This window comes from Ambystoma mexicanum, chromosome 2q (genome assembly GCF_040938575.1).
Source record: "Ambystoma mexicanum isolate Mex_15411 chromosome 2q, UKY_AmexF1_1, whole genome shotgun sequence".
Classification (NCBI taxonomy): Eukaryota; Metazoa; Chordata; class Amphibia; order Caudata; family Ambystomatidae; genus Ambystoma; species Ambystoma mexicanum.
The window spans coordinates 620259535-620280849 of record NC_090924.1 but is presented as its reverse complement, the minus strand read 5'-3'; the positions used below and the strand labels follow the sequence as shown (position 1 = coordinate 620280849).

The following is a 21315-nucleotide window of genomic DNA, read 5'->3' as shown; positions in this document are numbered from 1 at the left end:
TTCATGAAATGTGTACAAGGGATTCTTATTATAATGTTGCGAAAAAAGTGTCAAGGATCATTGCAATAAATATCATACCCTAATTAGTGCTTTGAACGATGCATTGATATAAATAGCATTCTATTATGGGGTTCTATCTAGTATACTAAGCTACTAATGCAGAAACATAGCATTGTGTGCAGCGTACAAGATGAAGCTATAATAGTCGTAATGTCAATATGTTGAATAATTAAATAATTGTTTTAATAGTTTTTTGTCTACTGTGAAATATGTAATAAGTAGCTAATAAAAACCATGTATTACATAATTGCATTACTATAGAGAAAACAGAAAGAGACAAGAACACATACCAATATACATATACATAGGGTAAATAGCAGCTTTGAAACAGAGAAATCATCATTTATTTGCTTCAAAATAATGCTGTCTTTAAAGCTTGTGTCTTCCCCTATGTATATGTTTCATATGATGTGACTGGACTCTAAGGGAATTACTATAAGAACCTACTTGTAGGATACGTCTACAAATAAAATACAATTTTTAGTTTCTGACTGTTACTGAAGAAAACTATGTGCCTAGATATGTCAGCAAAAGAAAAAAGAGTGAGCCAGAATATCACTCGCAGTGTCCTGAAATATTCGTACATAAAGAAAATGGGGGTGTTCTGAGGACGTTGTCCGTATTGTTCGCTGGCAAGTTGCATGTGTTATAAGAACACTCGCGGTGTCCTGAAATGTTCGAAAATAAACAAAATGGGGGTGTTCTGAGGATGTTCTCCGTATTGTGTGAATGCTTAGCTGTATGCAATGAGGGAATGGCAGAGAGAGTGAAGTGGAAATGGTAGAAGGGCTGTCCAAGAGTTACGCGGTCCGCGGACACCACGGCTGTCCGTGCACAGGGCGCGCTACATCCGGCGTTTTCCAGCAAATCCAGCATGGAAAGAAGACTGTAGGGATCAGCCAATCAGATGTTGAGGTTGTGGATTTGTGTTGAAAGAGACTGTGTAGTGAAGATGGCAGAAGTGGAGAAAGTCAGGGTGTTGGTGCTCGGAGATATGTTTGTGCATAGTTTAGAACAGTATGCTCAATGCAGGCATGTGGCAAAGAATTTCTATGTTAAAGGAGTGGAGGTCGTGTGGAGCACTGTGCCTGATTGCAATGTACAGGGAATTGTACAAGTTTGTGAAGATGTGGGCAGGATCAACAGTCCCCATGCGGTAATTTTGCCCTATGGTGCTTTCCATTTGGGCTATGTCAGTGCCCCTACTTTGTTGGCAGATTTGGAACACTTGGTTCAAGCAGTAATGAACATCCTTCCAAATGCCAAAGTAATTTTTTCTGGATTACTACCTAGGGCAATATGAGACAATAGTTCCGTTTTTTGTCCTCAGCAAAACAATGCTAGGTGTGTAATCAACCGAGGCATGTGTGCCTTCATGCTTAGAGCTGGTATGTTCTTCTGTAATAATGAGAATATTGATTCCAGTAATGCTGTTTATTTCAAAGAAGATGGCATTTCGTTATCTTTTATGGGAAATGCCATGCTGTTTTGGAATGTAAGGGTTGCTTTGGAGAAGGTTATGTGAAGATTTTAGGAGTAAAGTAAGAAAAAAATAAGAAAAAAAATACAAAATAACAGGTGTCTGTCAAGCATCTGCAAAACAAAACAAAAAAAACGGCTCTTTTCAGAGCCAACCTCAAAGGGGAAATGGGGCACACTTTTTAAATTTACATTCACCACGCTCAGATTTTCGATATGTCCGCGGACATGGCGGTAGTCCGCGTACATTGAAATCACTAGCTATGGGTTCAGCATGTTCTATGTTACATGTATTTAAAGTCAGGGATATTATGGTCAAGTTGTGCTACTAAAAACCTATGAAATTCAATAAAGAAACTTTGTTAAAGGGACGTTATGGTTCAAAGTCGAACCGAAAACCCCTGAAATTCGGCAGTTATGGTAAGATAAGCAACCATAACTCGCGACACCGTGCACTGCTAACACTAACACCCAGGACATCAAAGATGACATCACAAATGTCATTGATGACATCACTGATGACATCACATGTGCATTTACTTTTCATAAAAACTCTGTACAAGGGATTCTTATAATGCTGACCAAAAACTGTCAAGGATCATTGGGATAAATATCATGAGCTAATTAGTGCATTAAGCAATGCATTGATATAAATAGCATTCTATTATGAAGTTCTATCCAGTATACTAAGCTACTCATGCAGAAACATAGGCAGTGTATGCAGCATACATGATGAAGGTGCCATATTCATAATCTTGCCATGTTGAATAGTGAAATGATAACTGCTTTCTTATTAGAGTTTTGCGTACTATGAAACATGCAATAAGTAGATAATAAAACCCACTTAATACATTATTACAGACAAAACACAAAGAGACAACACATACAAATATGACTATATACAGGGACAGTGAAGTAAACAAAAAAGCAGAAGTAGTAGCAGAAAGAGTTCATAACCTAACTGATTGTCTTTATGCAGAGAAACTATTGCTCTGTTTCAAAGCTGCTACTTACCATATGTATGTGTATCACATGATGTGACTGCACCCAAAGGAAAGGAGAGTGAGTATGATGTATACAAATATGAGCATATACAGGGAAGGTAGAGTAATAAAAATAAAACTATGAGAAAGTGCTGATAACCCTAATGATTATCTTCATGCACAGAAAGGATTGCTCTCTTTCAAGCCTGTGTCTTCCGCTATGTATATGTTTCATATGATGTGACTTGACCCTAAGTCTACAAATATAGTACCTTTTCAATTTTTACTTCCTGACTGTTACTGAAGAAAACTATGTGGCTTAGATATGTCCGTAAAGGAAAAAAAGGGAGAGCCAGCCATGTGATGTCATCAGTGATGTCATCAATGACATTTGTGATGTCATCTTTGATGTCCTGGGTGTTAGTGTTAGCAGTGCACGGTGGCGCGAGTTATGGTTGCTTATCTTACCATAACTGCCGAATTTCAGGGGTTTTTCGGTTTTACTTTGAACCATAACGTCCCTTTAACAAAGTTTTTTTACTGAATATATATATACATACACATATATATATATATATATATATATACACACACATATATATATACACATATATACATACACACACATATATACACACATACACATATATATATATATATACATACACACATATATATATATATACATACACACATATATACATACACACATATATACATACACATATACACATACACACATATACACATTACATACATATGTTGAAGACATGGTTAATACACAATTGATAACATATATAGAAATTTACCATAGTAAAGGTACTATTAGAGATAGATAATCAGTATGTGATATTGCTAGATATTTTTGTGTTTAGCGTTATATTATACAAGAGATAAACTTTAACATATTGAACTATTTTAGAAAATGTCAAAAAATTTGCACTGCGCATTTTATAATGACATCATTTCTCTTTTCACTGTGAAAGTATTATCATAGGAACACATTTTTTTGCACACAAGCACTATGCACTTTACACTCTTGTAATAACTACTATGTAACGCAAAACCGTTACCCACTACTCGCTTGAGGAATAGTCTTTACAAGAACATTTTATCATTGTCCAGGTACTTTTACAGAGAAGAGAAGATTGTATACTTTTCGCTGCCTTTTTTTTACATACTTGCAAATTCGATAACATTACGTTTTGAAAATGTTGATATGGATGTCTAAGAATTATCATTTTCTTTCCCAATCGACTGTTTTACTATACATGTCTGTGCATCCCAAAACATAATACTGCAACGCCATGATTTGTATGCATACAACTAGGGTTTTAAAGTGATGCTTTATTTGAAAAACATAGCTTTGCATTGTCAGCTACATGAACCAACAGCCCAAGCCAAGATGGCTAACTACTGTTAGCTTTGGTTTAGAAGTCACCTTCTTTTTGTCTTTCACTGAGGTGGGTGTGTTTTTTATAAAAATTAACTCCCTGCAGGTGATGATTGACTGTGAACAAGCCACCAGGGAGTGGTGAAACGCGTCAGGCTGCCGTCAGGCTTGAATACTCTCACTGGGAGAATTTTCCTTTTTTTAAACGCTGCAAAATGAAATAAAGGTTGTTTTACACATTACAACTGAAGTCGCAGTGTTTGCCATTGGCTGTCCGTGTATTTTATATTAATGGAACACTTGTTGTGGAGTGCTGCTCGTTTGGACAGTTTTTTGTGGAGTTTTCTGTGGATGCCGTTCACATTTCAAATACATACATATATACACATACACATATATATATATATTCAGCATACATAATGTCGCCGGGAAAAGGTTGTGGTGACATATATGGTGACCATATATATGGGGTCAAGGGGTGTGGGGTATCCCCCGCATGTCCAATGTAATAATGTCGGTCCAAAAAACTGCCATTTTTTGCAACTTTTGCCAGGCGACATTTTTGCAGGGACATTATTACATGAACCGCCAATCAAATCAAGTTGCATATTTAAAACTCAGCAAGCATGAACCGCCAATCAAATTCAATGCATCCGCCTCTTGCATGCATGAGAGGCAAATCAAAATGTTGACCTGATCTCAGAATGCGAAGGACTGTTGGCTGAAAAGCCACAGCATCAATAGTCACTGGCCAAGATATTTCCCACACGAAGTTAGGTGCTTTCACGATGCAGCAAAATCTGCACACTTGAATATTTAAAACTCGGCAAGCTGAGAACAAGAAACATATTTGTGTTTCATGCTCAGTTTTGGAGTAAACTTTCAATACGAGGTTTGCGTGTACACAACCAGTACATCAGTGCTTAAAGTGGGCCGGGGCCTGCCGGGGTCCAGCCCCGGCAGTCTCCAAAAAGTGGGGCTGAGCCGGGGCCCCGTCCCACCGCCCGCAACAATGGCAGGATGCATTATCCCGTCGCGGGATAGTGCATCCTGCCATTTTCTATGTTTAGAAAAGATGGCTTGCACAGTACACACACCATAGTAAGGTACGCACACAAATATATAACATTTATATATATGTGTGTGCATACCCTACGGTTTGCCTAGTTTTCAGGCCACGCCCCTCCCACAAGCCACGCCCCCAAATGAGGCCCCCCCTCGATTTCTTACCCCACTTAAAGCCCTGCAGTACATGCATTTAGCCCAGATCTACAAACACAAATGTGGAAGCGTGGATGATTGACGTTTTATGAGCAGCGAACACTAAATGTTCTTCAACTGCTGTTTCCACTCCTGAATTAATTCTGGTAACACATTTCTATAAACGAACACACACAATTCTCAGCAGAAGAGGAAAGGGGGGCATATTAAACTTTTGTGGTGGAAGGAAAACAAGGTCATGCAGTGAGATGTGCTGGACAAATATCACTGGCCTATGGAAAATGCCTCTTGTTTCTGGAAGATGGCTTCCACAGCTGCCCATTCATGATCAGTACCAAGCAGTGTGTGCTACTAAATCAACATTTGAGGTTTTTAAAGTTTAAACTATTGGCATGAGGAAATAGCTGGAATTAAGACCGTTTTCAGAAGACTGGTTAACAAAAATCAATTTCAGCCTCTCATCAGTTCATAGTCTGCTGTGAAATAAGACCCTTCTGATGAGGGGTGGGGCTGCATATGGCAGGGGAAAAGCATTGCCTTTAGCATGCACAGAGACATGGGTGAGGTAATAACCAAATGCCTCCTGGCCGGGTCTCCGTTCTCGCCATTTGAAAAAGGCCAATGCCATTCGTTTTGCCTCACAGGTGGTGCTAAACCACTACTGAAGAGTCAAAACTGAAATTGATGTCCTAAAGCCAGACGCGTTTTCACCCTGCAAGAGATTCTGTGAGCAAGGTTCGGCCGCGTTGGCTAGAAAATGTATGTTTTTCGAATTATACAATGAGGTGTTAACTAGAACATCAAAGGATGATGTGCCAGCACAGAAAGCAGTTCCGCACAGTTATTTCTGAATAAAACCGGATTTTTAAGACGGATCAAGATACTGTGCTTGTGATGCTAACATATTTAAAACCAAGTTACATGGTGTTAGGTCAACTTACTAATACAGATCTTAAGTGCTAAAAGTAAAGAGGCATTGAAAGGTTTCCCCATCATAACCCTGACTCAATCAGCAGGTATCTGTGAGATGCAACAAATAAACCAGACAAGTTCCACTTAACATATTACTCCAAGTATTAGACAACACGTCTAACTCACCTGACTCGTCCACAACAGGCAGCGCCGACACCCTCCTCTCAACAAATATATTCAAGGCTTTAATGATGGGAGTGTGTGGGTGTATGAAGGCAATATTATGGTATGTTCCTATCCCAAGCTCCTCCAGGTTTTTCTTCATGAACGCAGGTTTTGGCATTTCTGACACCTATAAAATATAAAAGGAAAAGTACACATATATTCTGGCTCTGTAAGATGCTACGGACCGTAAAGTTAAGACAGTTAAAATGCAAACACAGCACTCACAACTGAACATCTAAAAATTCTAGCATACAGCATCAGATAAAGTGTGGCATGCCAAGGTGAATACTAAGGCGAATGGCAAGAAGTTCAAGAATGTATTTGTAGAATTAATCAAGACAACAAATAAAACTTTGAGGGTTGATGGATAAAATGGTAGATCAACAAAAGGCACAGGAGAAAAAGCGGGGCTGCACACTAAGTTTATGAATAACAGGGAGTCGATTTGGATACACCCATACGTGGACTAGGGGCTTACCCACAATTCTCATTCCTGTAGGGATGCTGCCCATCTTAGGCTCGCTATTCATACCAGTCCCAAGCACATTCATTTGGATATGGCGCCCTGTCGCGCCTTGATTCTCTCGCACCATCTCAAAAACAAAGCACTTGCAACTTTTTTGCTCAATCCCAGTGACAAAGATGAAGTGCCCAGATCGATATTTGTAACCCATCCTGGCAAATAGTGCCTTGTTCACTTGTTCCTGATCAAGGATGTAGTGCCCATATTCATGCAAAAGGCATATAGAGCCCCAATTCACCCATAAGGCATTTAGTGCCTGTGAAGCTGCTTCTCTTTGGGGACCTTCAGTGGTACTGGCCCCAGGAATAGTATGAGGATGATCCCTATGCCACGCCCCTCTTACGCCCCCTCAAAGTCCCGGGGAATCGCATTCCCCTGCAGACACTTCTGCTCCACTAAGGGAATCAAGGAACCGCAGCACCACAGAACAGGCAGTGCCTGCATGCTCGACTCCCCTCGTGCAAAAATTCGTTATAAATCTTGAGAAACCGGAATTAAAACTGGAAACTCTCCATCCTTTCATTGATTCTTACATCCATTTGTAACCAATCAGGTAAGGAGTCCACAGTGGCAGCGAAAGGTCAGGACAACCAAAGAAGGGTTGGGGGAAGAGTTACCGCCCGCAGGTCTCATGTCAGGTCTAGAGGTCAACTTCAGGGATGGGGCCCACCAGCCAATCCCTACACCAGCTGTCTGAAGAGAGACCAGAGTTGCCTTACCCCAGAGAGTCTGAAATATGGGTCACGGTGTGGCAGGCAGCGAGGGGGCACCCAAGGGAGGGACAAGACAATCGCAAGTCCCGCATCAGGGCTTCAGACATCAACAGCCAAATGCCCTTATCAACTAACAGGCTTGAAGTTGGGACCAACGCCCTATAAACGTCCAAATGCTCTATGCATAGGCTGAAGATAGAAAGGGAATGAGTGGTTATTAGACTAAAGGAGATTTAAGGAAAAATGACTTTAGTTCCTAAAGGGGTGCAGAAAGATATAAAAAGCGGTTAACTGGCGAGTTTGAAGAACAGTACCCACAAGGGTGAAGATGGTGGAACAGGCTGCCCAAAGAAGTTAAGGGGGTGGGGGACTAAGTACGGGGAGTGGAAAGAATAGTAAGGTATACAGACCAGACTTTTATAAAAGGAGAAAGAACCAGGAGAGAGTGAGATTATATAGAAAAAACGAATTGAGGAAATTGTTTTGAACAGAGGAAGCAGGTGCCTAGAAGAAAGGAGGGTCAGAGGAAGTAACCCACAGAGCCTAAGGGTAGACACCTTAGGGAGAAGTTCACTAAGCAGAGTAGTTGGCCACCCTTACATCCTGCCAAGATACCTAGTACAACATCCAGGACTGTAGGAAGTTCAGTGCTCACTCCCCAGGTCATTTATTCTGAATAGGTGCAAAACGATTCCACTGAAACCGTCTCAAGGAGCAGACAGTGGGGATCCCAGAGAAAGACAGACCATTAAGATTAGGTCACAGAAAAGGAGGCATTTAAACTGTGAGACATCCCCTTGAAAGTAGTACTCGCGTGGTTGCCAAATACCCTGAAAGAAGGCAGGTCCTGAACCCAGAGACTTTGCTGTACAATGCCTTCACCTGTAACGGAAACTGCAGGAACCACCAGAGATGGAGAAAAGCCACTTTTTAACTTTTATTTTCCAGTAAATCAGTCAGTTTAGATTAATCCCGATATAGGAGTTGCACTTTGTTCATAGAGTTTATTATACTTCTGCCACACCTTTAAGGTTACCTAGTAAAAAACATCTTCAAGTGAGGCTTTCTCCGTCTGCCCATTGGATAGTGACATGCCCAATCAATGTAAGGCCCCTTTTCAGTAATAAGGAATTATAGTGCTGGTCTTACCCCAAAGAGAGAGTGCACCTCACTTGTCAGCAGTCCTCATGTCCTCGGGTTCAACAGGTCCTTCAGCTTTTTCAGCAACAGTACCTTGGCATTCCGCCAAGTTTGCAGACTTTAAATGTTTATTGCTTATCCAATGTGTATCTTTGGTCTAAACTCTGGAATCTCTGCTGTGGTTTTATGGTCCTACTGTCCCTCTGCATCCACACTGTTTGAGGGCCCCAGGAATACTGCAGGTCTTTCTCAGCCCTTCTATAGAGAAGGCCTTTTCCGACAGGCTTTCCTATGGTCTTCCTTCGCATCTTGAGGGTTTGGGACTTATGTGTTCATTTGTGCGACTCCATTATTTGCCCCAGCTGCTGCATGAGTTTAGAAAATGCTTGGTGGCCATTTTGCCTTCCGGTGGAACTCCCTCCCCTTCCTTATGCTCCATGGTGCTCTTTACAATATTGTGTTCTTATATATCACTTTATTCCAGACTCCTAAGGATTCTAATTGCTATAACAAGTATTACCCCATTTTGGAACAGCAGAGCAAGCTGTCACGCAGTGAGGCGAACACCAAAACCAGGAACCAAGGGAGGAGTGAATCCTCAGGTGCAAACGAGAGAGCAGAAGGGTGAGAGAATCCCAGAATGAGTAGTCCAAAGATCGCTCGCATCCAGTCCAGAACTCCAGCAGGCTGGGTGGAACGCTGCCAAAGAGACACCCTCACTCGAGCAGACCCTGCAAAGCGGAAGGTACATGGGATGCCCAGGTCAAGGGAGAACAGAGAGCCAAGTGAAGTACAGGGTCACAGAGGCCCGAGAGAAAGACAATGAGAAAAAGAAGGGTTATGAGAGCCCGAGAAACTCAAGGAAGATAAACATCCAGAAGGGTCACAAAAACTCACAAGGGCAGAGAGAACCACAAGTAGAAGAGCGGGGTTACGGATACCCCAGAGAACCAAGGGAATCACAAGTAGAAGAGAGGGGTTACAGATACCCCAGAGAACCAAGTGAAGTACTGGGACAAAGAAACCCAAGGGAGCCAGAGAGGCCCAATAAAGAAAGCGAAAAAACTGAACAGGAGAAAGAAGGGTGACGGAAGCCTGAGAAACTCGAGGAAGATAAACCTCCAGAAGGATCACAAAACCACACAAGGGCTGAGGGACCCACGAGTAGAAGAGAGGGGTTCCAGATACCCCAGAGAGCTAAGTAAAGTAGTGGGACAAAAAAAAATACAAAAAAGAATAAGGGTCAGCGAGGCACAATTAAAAAAAAAGCAGAGAACAGACATGAGAGGTGCCCAGAGGCACCCCAAACTTGAATCTAGTGGGGAGAGGTCAACAAAAGTAGTGGAGAGAGAAATGAGGGATCAGGAAAATCTCCCTCCATCGAATGAACGTTGGCCATTTTGGTTTTTCCTGGAACGCAAGACCTGTGGTTGTTGAACTTTGAAACATGAGCAGCTGTGGATAAACTGCCAAGAGTCATGAAATATGGAGAATTGTCAAACTTGAGGAATCCAGAAAGACTGTTTTAACTAATACAGTGTGCAGACATTCCTTTGTGGGTGCGTGGGGACTACACTGTACTTAAGAACCAGCCCGCATCACCTCCTGAGAAGCTAGGCCTCGATTGCTCGACCACGTACCAATAATGGAGAATCTTGGCTGGGGTCCTCTGTGCCTCTCCTGTGCAATATAGAGAGCAGGAGTACAGACACCCCCCTCTGATCTACCCAGATGTTATTGTTGAGGGATCTAAGGTCTACACACATCCTAATATTGACGACCCCCTTTTGAGCAATAACAGGGGACACCCCCTCTGCAGCATCAATAGGTTCAATGACATCATTCAAGTGCAACTTGTCAAGCTCAGCTTTAAGTTTCACCCTCAGTAACAGGAGAACAGAACGAACTGTGTGTACCACAGGTTTAACTCCCTTTTTCAAAATGATCTTGTGGCTGAGCTCCTTCAGACAACCAAGACGGTTGGCAAACACATGAAATGGACCACCCCAATCATTCCCCACAAACAATCAGTTGCAGAGCATTGGGCTTGAGAACCATACCTAGTCCTCTTTGGTGCCTCAAACTCAGTAGATGCCCTTATCCACAACATACAGACCAGCTACTATTACTGTATCCTTGAAGGTAATTTTGACATTTCTTGATCTCAAAATGTGAATTTGTGAGCCCCTGTATCGTTTAGGACTTAAGTCAGGAGGGTCCAATTCACCAACAGTGATGCCCAGTGTATGTAAAACATCCGTCCCACGCCGTTGTACCTGGAACCAGAGTCAGTCATTTTCAATACGTGCCCATCAACTTTCACTTCGCATCAAGGGGCATCCACATCTTCCCCATCCACACTCGCAAAGAGCAGATCATTCACACCCTCATGAAACAGGCCATCTTCCTCCTCAATGCATCGCACATCTCCCTTGCTCCTGCACACTTTCGCCATGTGCCCCTTCTTGTTGCCCCACTGGCAGGACAACATGGACTGGTGGAGAAGTGGTCCCCCTCACTACAAGCGAAGCACATAGTTCACTCTGGGAGCCTGTGGCCGTGGAGCTTGAGAAGGATCAGACCTACCAGGTTTTTTGGGGAAGGCTGTGACTTCAACCGTTTAACAGGCTTGTTCCCAACATTGGTCACTTCCCCCACCAAAGTCATTCAAGGTCATGGAATACATTCAGGACTGCTCAGGCAGTTTAGCCAGAGTAATGGCCTGATCCAGAGAGAGGTCTCTCACCATAAGGATTATCTCATGCAGTTTCTTGTCCACAATGCATCTCACTATCTTGTCTCTTACCAGACTCTCAGTAAGTGCTCCAAATTCACAATTTTCTCTCAATCCTCTCAGGGCAGTCACAAACATGTTTACCTTCTCCCCAGGCTGCTGTGAGCGTGAAAATAAACCAATGACGCTCCATAATGTTATTGATACAAGGACCAAATTGGGCAAGCAGAGCATACTCCGTGGCCTGGTAGACATCTGATGCATCCCCTTGCCCCTCACCAACAGAGCGCACTGGCAGGGTCTCGAAGAGCCTTTCCTCTTCCACACCCAAGAAGTTGAAAATGGCCGGCTTCCTCTCTGGGTCACCCCTTTCCCACCAATCACAAACAGGTAGGTGTCGAAAAGGTTCTTCCATTGAGCCCACAGAATGGATGGCTCATCAGGCATAGGTTGAAATACAGGCAGTGCTTGTATTGTTGCCTCCATTCTGTTACAAAACACTGCGTGCAGCTCCCCACTTCACAACACAAAATCCAACAACACTGTCAAGGCCACTGAGAAATTGATTCAAAAGTCAAATAGACTCTCCCCGTGCTGCGGATAATACTCCCCTTAACCTTGGTTGCACAAGTGGTTATACAGGGCATAAATTCTCCTTTCTCAATAATCCTATTAAGATTATCTGCTGCAATTCCCCCGGCAGCCACCAGATGGTGTCGGGATCGTGTATCCGAAATGAACCACAGGCAACAGCAGGGTGCGCAGGTCAAGACCACTCGCCGAAAGTATGTGGTGGGCACACAGGAGCCAGAAACCAAGAAAAGAAAGGAGCTGGAAGACGGGAGTTCATTTTAGAGGTTTATTGGTAGTCTGCTCCCAACATGGGAGCCGTACCCTCATCAGGGGAAGCAACCGTCTGTCTGACGGCCCCAGCACGTCGCACAGTGACATTCAAAGGATGCCTCTATGCGACCTGCTGCTCAAGGAATACAGCAGGCAGCCACGAGCCTGCCCGAGACAGGATCGCGGCTGGAAGATCCCTGTATTATAATTACCTTATGGGTGTCATAACATGGGGTAATCTGTAGTAACTGACCTTACAGACTTTCCCGGGCAGTAGCAGCACCTGTGACCTCATCAAAAGCCCTAGGTTTGCTCAGGGTATTTAAGTCAGCCTGTAGGCCATTACTGCCGGGGAAAGCTCCAAGATCCTAGGCTGGGTGCTAAGTAATGACCATGCACGACATTTGGTAGTGTGATAATGTATGAAAACTGCAAGAACTTTTTTTTATTGAAAGACTAGAAATTGGCCAATCCTTTTCCATTCACTTATAAAGGGGAACTGCCTCGAGCAGACAATTAAATGCATACACTGCCGATTTTGGAACACAAGTTCAAACCAACCTTTGGTTTTCAATGTAATCGACACAATCTAATCTGGGATTGTACTGACCGAGTCCAATGACGCGTGCTAGATTCCAGTTAATTCGTATTTGATGCGTTATTTGCCAATGCTTATTTTATACTTTATGTCCTGAAAATGTTACTACTTGGTAGTACAGGCAGAAACCATTGTGGACATCCACTTCACCACTATGTAAATAGGGCCTATATTTAAGCTCCTCCTTTATTGGTTCGCGGACTTTAGAAGAGGATTCAATAATTGCAAATTAAAAAGATAATCCTGTTTAAATAGAATGCACTTATCCCTTTTGCTATTTCATTACTGTCACAAAGGAGTCTTGCCAACCTTCCTTAGAGCGGCACTGGAGACACAATGTCTAACTTTATTCTGCCGTCCAAAGGAACAATTGCAACCAATTGCAGCAATATTCCTCATAAATGGGTGAACTTTTCCTTTTCATTGCTAGAAACATACCAACAGAAGAACAAGTTACTCTCTTACCTGGTAACGTTCTTTCGATGGGATGGTCCGACGACGTATTCCATATCTTTGACAGTAATCACCACAGCTGTGCTGCTTCGGAAAATTTTCGGCGTCTGTGTCCTACGTCGATGACGTCGATGCGCCAAGGACCTCCTCCAACGGCCGACGTCACCCGATGTGATAAGTAGGACGCACGACGTCCGTAGCCTCAGTTGTAGTTTCTTCCCAAAACGTGTGACACCAGTCTTCTGCCAGTCAGACACACAAGGCCTTGCGGAAACGTAAGCTGCAATCGCATAAGAAATTCTGCAGTGAGGAAGGTAGGGAGGGAGCGATATGGAATACGTCGTCGGACCATCCCATCAAAAGAACGTTACCAGGTAAGAGTAAATTGTTCTTCGAGGGGATTGGGTCCTCTGACGTATTCCATATCTTTGACAGACTCCCAAAGCAGTACCAAAGCAAGGAGGTGGGATAATAATTTAGAACACAAATTTAGCATGCCCAATCAAATTGCGCAATAAAGGACTGCCTTGCCAAAGGTCAGATCCTGTCCTCGGATGGAATCGAGGGAGTAGTGACGTACAAAAGTATGTACAGAAGCCCAGGTGGCTGCATCACAGATGTTACGAATAGGAACACCCCTCTGTAGGGCAGTAGATGCAGCCATACCCCGGGTAGAATGGGCCCGCAAGCCAGCCGGTGGGTCCTTACCCGCCAAGCGGTAACACTCGGAGATGGCCAAAATAATCCAACGAGACAAAGTCTGTTTCGTCACAGCTTGTCCCAAATGCTTTCCAGCGTAATCAATGAAGAGTTGATCGTCCACTCTGACCCGGGACATGCGTGAAATATAAAAGCTCAACGCTCTCCTAGGATCAAGCCTATGAAGCCTCTCCTCTTCCTTACCAGGATGCGGAGGATAGAATCCCGGAAGAACAACCTTCTGGCCCAAATGAACTTCCGAAATCACCTTTGGAAGAAAGGAAGGCCGAACTCTAAGGACAACCCTGTCCTTATGAAACACAGTGAAGGGTGGCTTAACTGAAAGTGCCTGTAACTCACTCACTCTGCGAGCGGAAGTAACCGCAACCAAAAACACAGTTTTAAGAGTTAACAGTCTCAAAGGGCAAGAATGCAAAGGCTCAAACGGAGCACCCATAAGAAACTTAAGAACAAGGTTCAAATCCCAACCGGTACCAGAAAAGGGAGGGCACACATTAGTGAGCCCTTTCAAAAACTGAGAAATTAAAGGAATCTTAAAATAGGAACATTCTTCAGACAAGCGCTTAAATATGGACAGCGCTGCCAGGTAACCTTTAATGGTACCCACTTGCAAGACCCTGTGGGCCAAAGAAAGCAAAAAAGACAGAACCATGGGAATGTCACATTCAAAAGGATCCACATTCTTAACTCTGCACCAGTCGCAGAATTTAAGCCAACGGCAACGGTACAGAGACTTTGTTGCCGGCTGTCTGGCCGATAGCAACACCTCCAAAACGTCTTTAGGGAGGTCCCAATCCTTATACCTCAACCTTTCAAAAGCCAAGCGTAAAGGTTGAGGGATCTGACCTCTGGATGGAGAACCTGACCCCCTCCCGTGAGAGCAGATCGTCACGGTAGGGAAGATGACGTGGAGGGCAGACGCCGGAGCAATGAGGATCATCCGGGAACCAAACCTCCGTAACCTCCCCGGTACTTGCGGGATCACGGGGACTGGATGAAAAGCGTGCAGCAGTGGGAATGACCACTCCACCACAAACGCGTCTCCTAAGGCTCCTTTTGGAGGAAATTCCCGCGAGTAGAACCTTTTCGCACTTCCGGTTGACACTGGAGGCGAAGAGATCCACTTGAGGGGTCCCCCAAAGGGCGAAGCTCTCCAGGAGAATCTCCTGAGCCAGCTCCCACTCGTGAGAGACCGTGCTCTGCCTGCTCAGAGCGTCCGCCATCTCGTTGTCGTCTCCGGCCAGATGAACAGCCGAAATCGAAACTTCCTGCTGGATGGCCCAGAACTCGAGCTGCATTGCCTCCCTGCACAGAGGAAGTGACCCTGCCCCCCCTTTTGGTTGAGGTAATGCATGGCCACTGTGTTGTCCGTCAGGATCAGTACACACTTTCCTCGCACAGTCGGCAGAACAGCCTTCAGGGCTAGCCTGACGGCCCTCAGCTCCAAAAGACTGATATGGAGTCTGGACTCCGACGGATACCAACGACCGCTGACGGTCAACTCGTTACCATGAGCCCCATCCTGTGAGGGATGAGTCCGTCACGATCGTCACCTCCGGCCAGGGAAGCCAAAACGGAGCCCCCTTCATCAGATTGTCTTTGACGGCCCACCACAGAAGGTCCTGGGCGACCGAGGGCAGCACCTGAACAGGGTCCGACATCCTGCCGGAAGATTGCGACCACTGCATCTTGAGCGCCCACTGCAAAGATCTCATCTGCAGACGAGCCTCTGGCACCAGCAGAATGCAGGATGCCTTGAGGCCGAGCAACCTCAAGAACTCGAACGCCGGGAGCGTCTGGGCAAGTTGAAACTTGTGCACCATCTGCTGAATCTGAAGAGCCCTCAACTGGGGAGGAAAACACAGCCCCAGGGATGTGTCGAGCACTACTCCGATGTACTGGAGCCGCTGTGTTGGCGTCAAATGGGACTTCTTTAAATTGAGGGTGAAGCCCAGCTTGTGAAGGGAGTGGCAGGTGACGGACAGATGATCCAGGACTTGCTCGGGAGAGCTCCCCCTGATCAACCAATCGTCCAGGTAGGGGTAGATGTGAATCCCCCCTTTCCTGAGATGCGCTGCCACCACCACCATGAGCTTGGTGAAAACCCTCGGGTAGGTCAATCCGAACGGCAGGACCCGAAACTGAAAGTGCGAGTGGCCAACCGCGAACTTCAGGTACTTCATGTGCATGGGATGGATCGGCACATGGAAGTAAGCGTCCTTGAGGTCGAGAGACACCAACCAGTCCTGAAGTTGAAGGGCCTGGAGGACTTGAGAGAGAGTAACCATCTTGAACTTGTCCTTCCGGAGGAGTTTGTTCAAACCGTGCAAGTCCATGATGGGGCTCAATCACCCCCCACCCCGTCTTTCTTCGAAAACAAAAAATAAGGGGAATACCATCCCTTGTTTCTCTCCGCTACAGGCACCAGTTCTATGGCGCCTTTCTCCAGCAGGGCTTGAATTTCCTGCGCAACGAGCTGATCCGGACTCTTCAAAGAGAGGTTCCCAGGTGGATTGTCATGAGGCCTCTGCCGAAAGGGAAGACAGTAGTCGTGGGTTATGATCTCCAGAACCCACACATCTGAAGTAATGGCACGCCACTCTACAAAATGCTGAACATGGCCTCATGACTGATTGGTAGCGGCTGCGGCGTTGCTTGAGGGCAAAGAGGCAACTGCCCGAGCGGCTTTGGCACCTCGAGTACCCTGTTTTCCACCTCTAGTACTCCTACGGTGGCCTCTTTGGCTAACAGCTCCTCTCGCTTTACTGAAGGATGAGTAATAACGAAAGGAACCCCCCCTCCATTGTTGTCCCCTAGGACGAAAAGGCGGAGGTGGATGAACTGCAGCGCCCAACGACTTCGCTGCAGCAGCTTTGGAGGTCTGCAACCTCTCAAGGCTCTCGTCAGACTTCTGCCAAAAAGATGTTCACCGTCAAAGGGCATGTTGAGGTGCCGGGACTGCACATCAGGAGGGAACCCCGACTTCCGCAACCACGCAAACCTGCGTATTTCGGTGCTCGCCGCCATGGACCGGTTGACACAATCTGTCATGTCCAAACCCGACTGAATAGCCTCACACATGGCATCCTTGCCATCCTGGACCATAGCAAGGAAACCATCCCGTTCGTCCCCTTCGGGAATATATTCAGCCGCTAAAGGAACACAGTTCCACAGAGTGTGTGTGTGAAACGAGACATGGCACATACGGAGTTGGCCGCCTGAAGGGCCATACCACCTGAAGAAAACACCTTCTTCGCCCAGCCATCAAAACGTTTGTCGTCCTTATCCGGAGGGATGGTAGGATACGACGCCTGCTTTGCCGGGGCCGTAGCCGCCTGCTCCACCAAACTCTCCGGAGTGGGGTGCCTGGACAAGTAGCAGGGGGCGCTACTGGCTGGACGGTATTTTTTCGCGACAAAGACTTGCCCACTGCCGGGAGACTCTCCGGAGCAGTCCAAGCTGCCGCCACCCTTCTCTGCAGAGCCATATGAAACGGCAGTACCGGGTCAGTGGGGCAGTGGGGCAGTACCAAGATTGAGGACGTCTGTAAAATCATCCTGAACAAACTCCCCTGGGGGAGCCGACCATCCCAAGTACTCAGTGACCCGAGACATAAGGTGCCGGTACGAAGAATCAGCATGAGTGCCAGACTGAGGCCTACAAAACTCCACCTCCGGAGAGGTGTCCAGTCCACTGGCATCATGCAGTGACTGCCTCAGGTCTTCAAATTGGCTATGGCCCGATAGAAGCACATCTGATACCGTATCCGGAACCAAGCCCTCATCAGAGCCCTCATCAACCTCTGAAATGTACTCCAGGCGGTGAGAGGGAGGCAGCTAGGGACCAAAGCTATGCCTGACCAAAGCCAGAGCCTTTCTAGGGGCTTCCCCCGTGCCACGGGGCCCCTCCGACACCACCACCTCGAAAGGCGTCGAGGGCGCCGAACGAATCGGCGTCGACGGCAGCCGCAGCGCCGCCAGCATCGACGGCGTCGACACAGGCCTCGAAGCCAGAGCTCCAAGCGTGTCCTTCGATGACATAGGCGCCGACAGCGTCGACGACCCCCTCGGAGGAGGAGCCTCGAGAGAGGCCATCGATGACCTCGGCACCACAGGCGTCGACGTCTACCTCTAAGACTGCACAGGATCACGCGGTCACGAGCGCGTTGAGGCCCGGGACCTGGAACGGGCAATGGGAGAACTGTTACCCTTGTCCGAGCGGCACCTCTCCCGCGAACCGTGCTGACCACCCGAGCCCGAAGGCGTGCGAGCGGTGTCTCACGACCGACTCCACTCAGAGGCGCGGACGGACCGGGGCCCTACGATTCGAGAATCGCTAACATCTTCTTCCCGAAGGAAGCCCATTCCTCCGGTGTCACTTGCATGGTGGGATAAGCGACCCGCCGACGGGCCGAGTCCTCGGAAGAGGACGGGGAAGGCGACTGATGCCGGCGCTCACGGGAATGCCTCGAAGAGGCAGAGGAGTGGCGAGACCGACTCCTGGAAGGAGACCCACAGGACCTCCGACGATGATGCGGAGAGTCGCCTCTCTAATCATCCGTCGAAAGCCCCGCAGATCTTGACTTCCGGGGCTTAGACACCCTACCTACCGACAACTTCTTGCGCTCCCGCAAGGCCTTGGCCGTGAGCGACAGGCAGTCGACACAGTCGTCCATGTTGTGGGCCTCCCAGAGGCACCAGAGGCAGGTGTCGTGCGAGTCCGTTACCGACATCTTGGACCCACAGTCCCCGCATTTTTTGAAGCCCGGACGCGGGGTTGAAGACGAGGTAGACATCGTCACAAACAGGCTTTTTCACAAAACCGAACAGGTTCAAAGAACCAAGAAGATTACAACAGAAACGCCAAAGAGTCGAGGCGTACCGAGATTCACGAAGCGATTGCGGAAAAAACGGAACTGAGGCTACGGGTGTTGTGCATCCTACTTATCACATCGGGTGAAGTTGGCTGTCGTAGGAGGTCCACTGGGACGGCGCATCGACGTAGGACGCAGATGCCAAAAATTTTCCGAAGCAGCAAAGCTGTGGTGATTACTGTCAAAGAATACGTCGGAGGACCCAATCCCCTTGAATGTATATTAAAGAGAACATGGGTACATACAGGTAGAGAAATTTGGAAGATGTAATATAGGTCTCATTTAAAAAACGTCAAGCAGACTTTCAAGGTGCAGAACCCAGAGAATAACCGAACTTCACGGACATGCATGGATCAAGGTTTTCTTTTTGACCCGACCACAAGTGCATGTGTAAACATGTTAAGTGGAAAACTACAAGCCAAGTAGTCAAGTCACTCGTCCCCTCAGTTCTCTGCATAAGCACACCCTGGCGTACTTGCCATCAGTCGGTTATCATTCTCCAATGGCACTGCCAATTATGATAGGCAGGCCTTGTAATACTTCCGATATACACGCATTTCGTCGACCACTTTTGCATCGTGGGACTTTTCATCGCCAACCCTTTCATCGCCAACATTTGTAAACAAAAAAAATATTTTGGGGGGGGGGGGGTGTTTGTGCGGGTTGGGGTATGATTATTTAAGTAAGGGGGGGTTTGGGAGAGCGCAGCCCCCCCATAAATAAAAAAAAAATACAAAATAAAAATGTTGGCGATGAAAGGGCCGGCGATGAAAAGTCCCACGATGAAAAAGTGGTCGACGAAATAACGTAGAACCAATACTTCCATCATGTAGATGATATGGAGGCAGGAGTTGGTTAAAATAAATAAAGGGATGCTGGTCATTAAGGAATGATATTTTCAATCTACGAGAGGTGCCCTTAAATGATGCTACTGGGGTGTGCCTCATCAACCTCCCTGGACTACAAAAAGATTGTCTTTATATTGCCCATATATTACTTTCTCCCAATACAGTTGAAAATCCTCAGAGTACAGCATAGGATCCTATTTTTATAGATGCTATTTCTACAGTAACTCAAGGAGCAGCCACTAGTTACTTGGCCCATGAACTATGTCCTACAGTTGCCATCTTATCCATATTGTTCCCTCCAATGCCTCGTGCCATCTATCCCTAAACCCCATCTGGCCATGTAATCCGTCTGGGCCGAAGAACCCAAGAATGGAACTTGCATTCGGGTAGATCTATAGACACCCTCCTTAGCTGCATTCCATAAACCTCTGTAAATGCCAGACTTCTAGTTTGAAATTTAGCAGTTTGAGGTCCCACAAACACTATAAAAATGACTTCACTCATTCAACCTCAAACTGCTAAAAAGACTACATTTTTGTAGAAGTGTAATTAGGTTTAGCACCAATGGTGAATAAGGCAAAATGACTATAATCCAGTACACATGTTCAGTATATCAAAGTCTCTGCTAACATGGACACAAGCTGTTTTGTCATGTGTCATTTATAAGGCACCCGTACAGAAAGGTTACTAGGCGCGGCAAGACAGGTAGGTCAGCAGGTGAGGGAGAGAAAAGAGATGATTAAACGAAGGTCTTGAGCTGCTTGCGGAACTTCAGGTGGTCCGACTCAAGTTTGAGAGGGGCAGGGATGCCTTTCCAGAGGGAGGCACCCGCAGAGGAGAGAGATCGACCCTCTCCACTCTCTGCCTGGAGAAGCGTCTGACCCTTGGGGAGTTGGAGGTAGCCAAGTCAAGGGCTCGCGAAGGAAGGTATTTTGGAAGAGAGAGATGGATGTAGTATGGGCCCATAAGCATTGCACAGGCAAGGCACCATTAACAACAGAAAGCCACTGGATCATAATATCTTGCATGCACATCAAGGCTGGGCTACAAACAGAAATTACTTACAAACAGCTGTAGGAACTTGAGGATTCTTTTGTGGGTAAGTATATAAAGTGCATTCCCACTGACAGGGTCAATTACTGGCAATCTGTGGATTTTGTTTTTGATGAGCGAATATACAGCATCAAAGAGGCTGATGAGGGGAAAAACAAAAAGGTGTTAGTATGTCGTGATGCAGTTGGGAAGTCCGACAGCCGATTGAATCAACCAAGATAGTCCAAACAAATTATTATGAACACTAAAGAATGGAATCCATTCAATACAAAAATACATCTCTAAGATTGAGCATGCATGTTAATGACGCAAAAGAAAGACCAATGAACATCTAAAAAAAGAGAAAAAAAAAAGAGTTATGCGCTTTCTAATAGGTTCTCTACAAGTCTGAGAACTATGTCTAGTGCCCCACAATAGGTTAGCCAATCTGCCGGCACACACATTCCTAGACTTGGGGCTTCCTTCATAGAGGAGGATGCAAGAGTAGGCCATTTGTGGCTCCCCAGATGTTTTGGCCAATGGCACCCATGATTGCTCACCATGG

General features: G+C 46.0%; 1 protein-coding gene across 10 annotated transcripts in view; it reads right to left on the bottom strand.

Annotated features, from left to right (window-relative positions):
- PRKAG2 (protein kinase AMP-activated non-catalytic subunit gamma 2) overlaps positions 1-21315 on the bottom strand; it is a 2090293-nt gene that overhangs the window by 68332 nt on the left and 2000646 nt on the right. For all 10 annotated transcript variants that reach the window (XM_069647770.1, XM_069647769.1, XM_069647768.1 and 7 more), the window contains 2 exons: positions 20784-20910; positions 6235-6400 (listed from right to left, as the gene is read on the bottom strand). In XM_069647770.1, coding sequence (XP_069503871.1) covers positions 6235-6400; positions 20784-20910 — 293 coding nt within the window. The remainder of the gene's footprint in view (positions 1-6234; positions 6401-20783; positions 20911-21315) is intronic.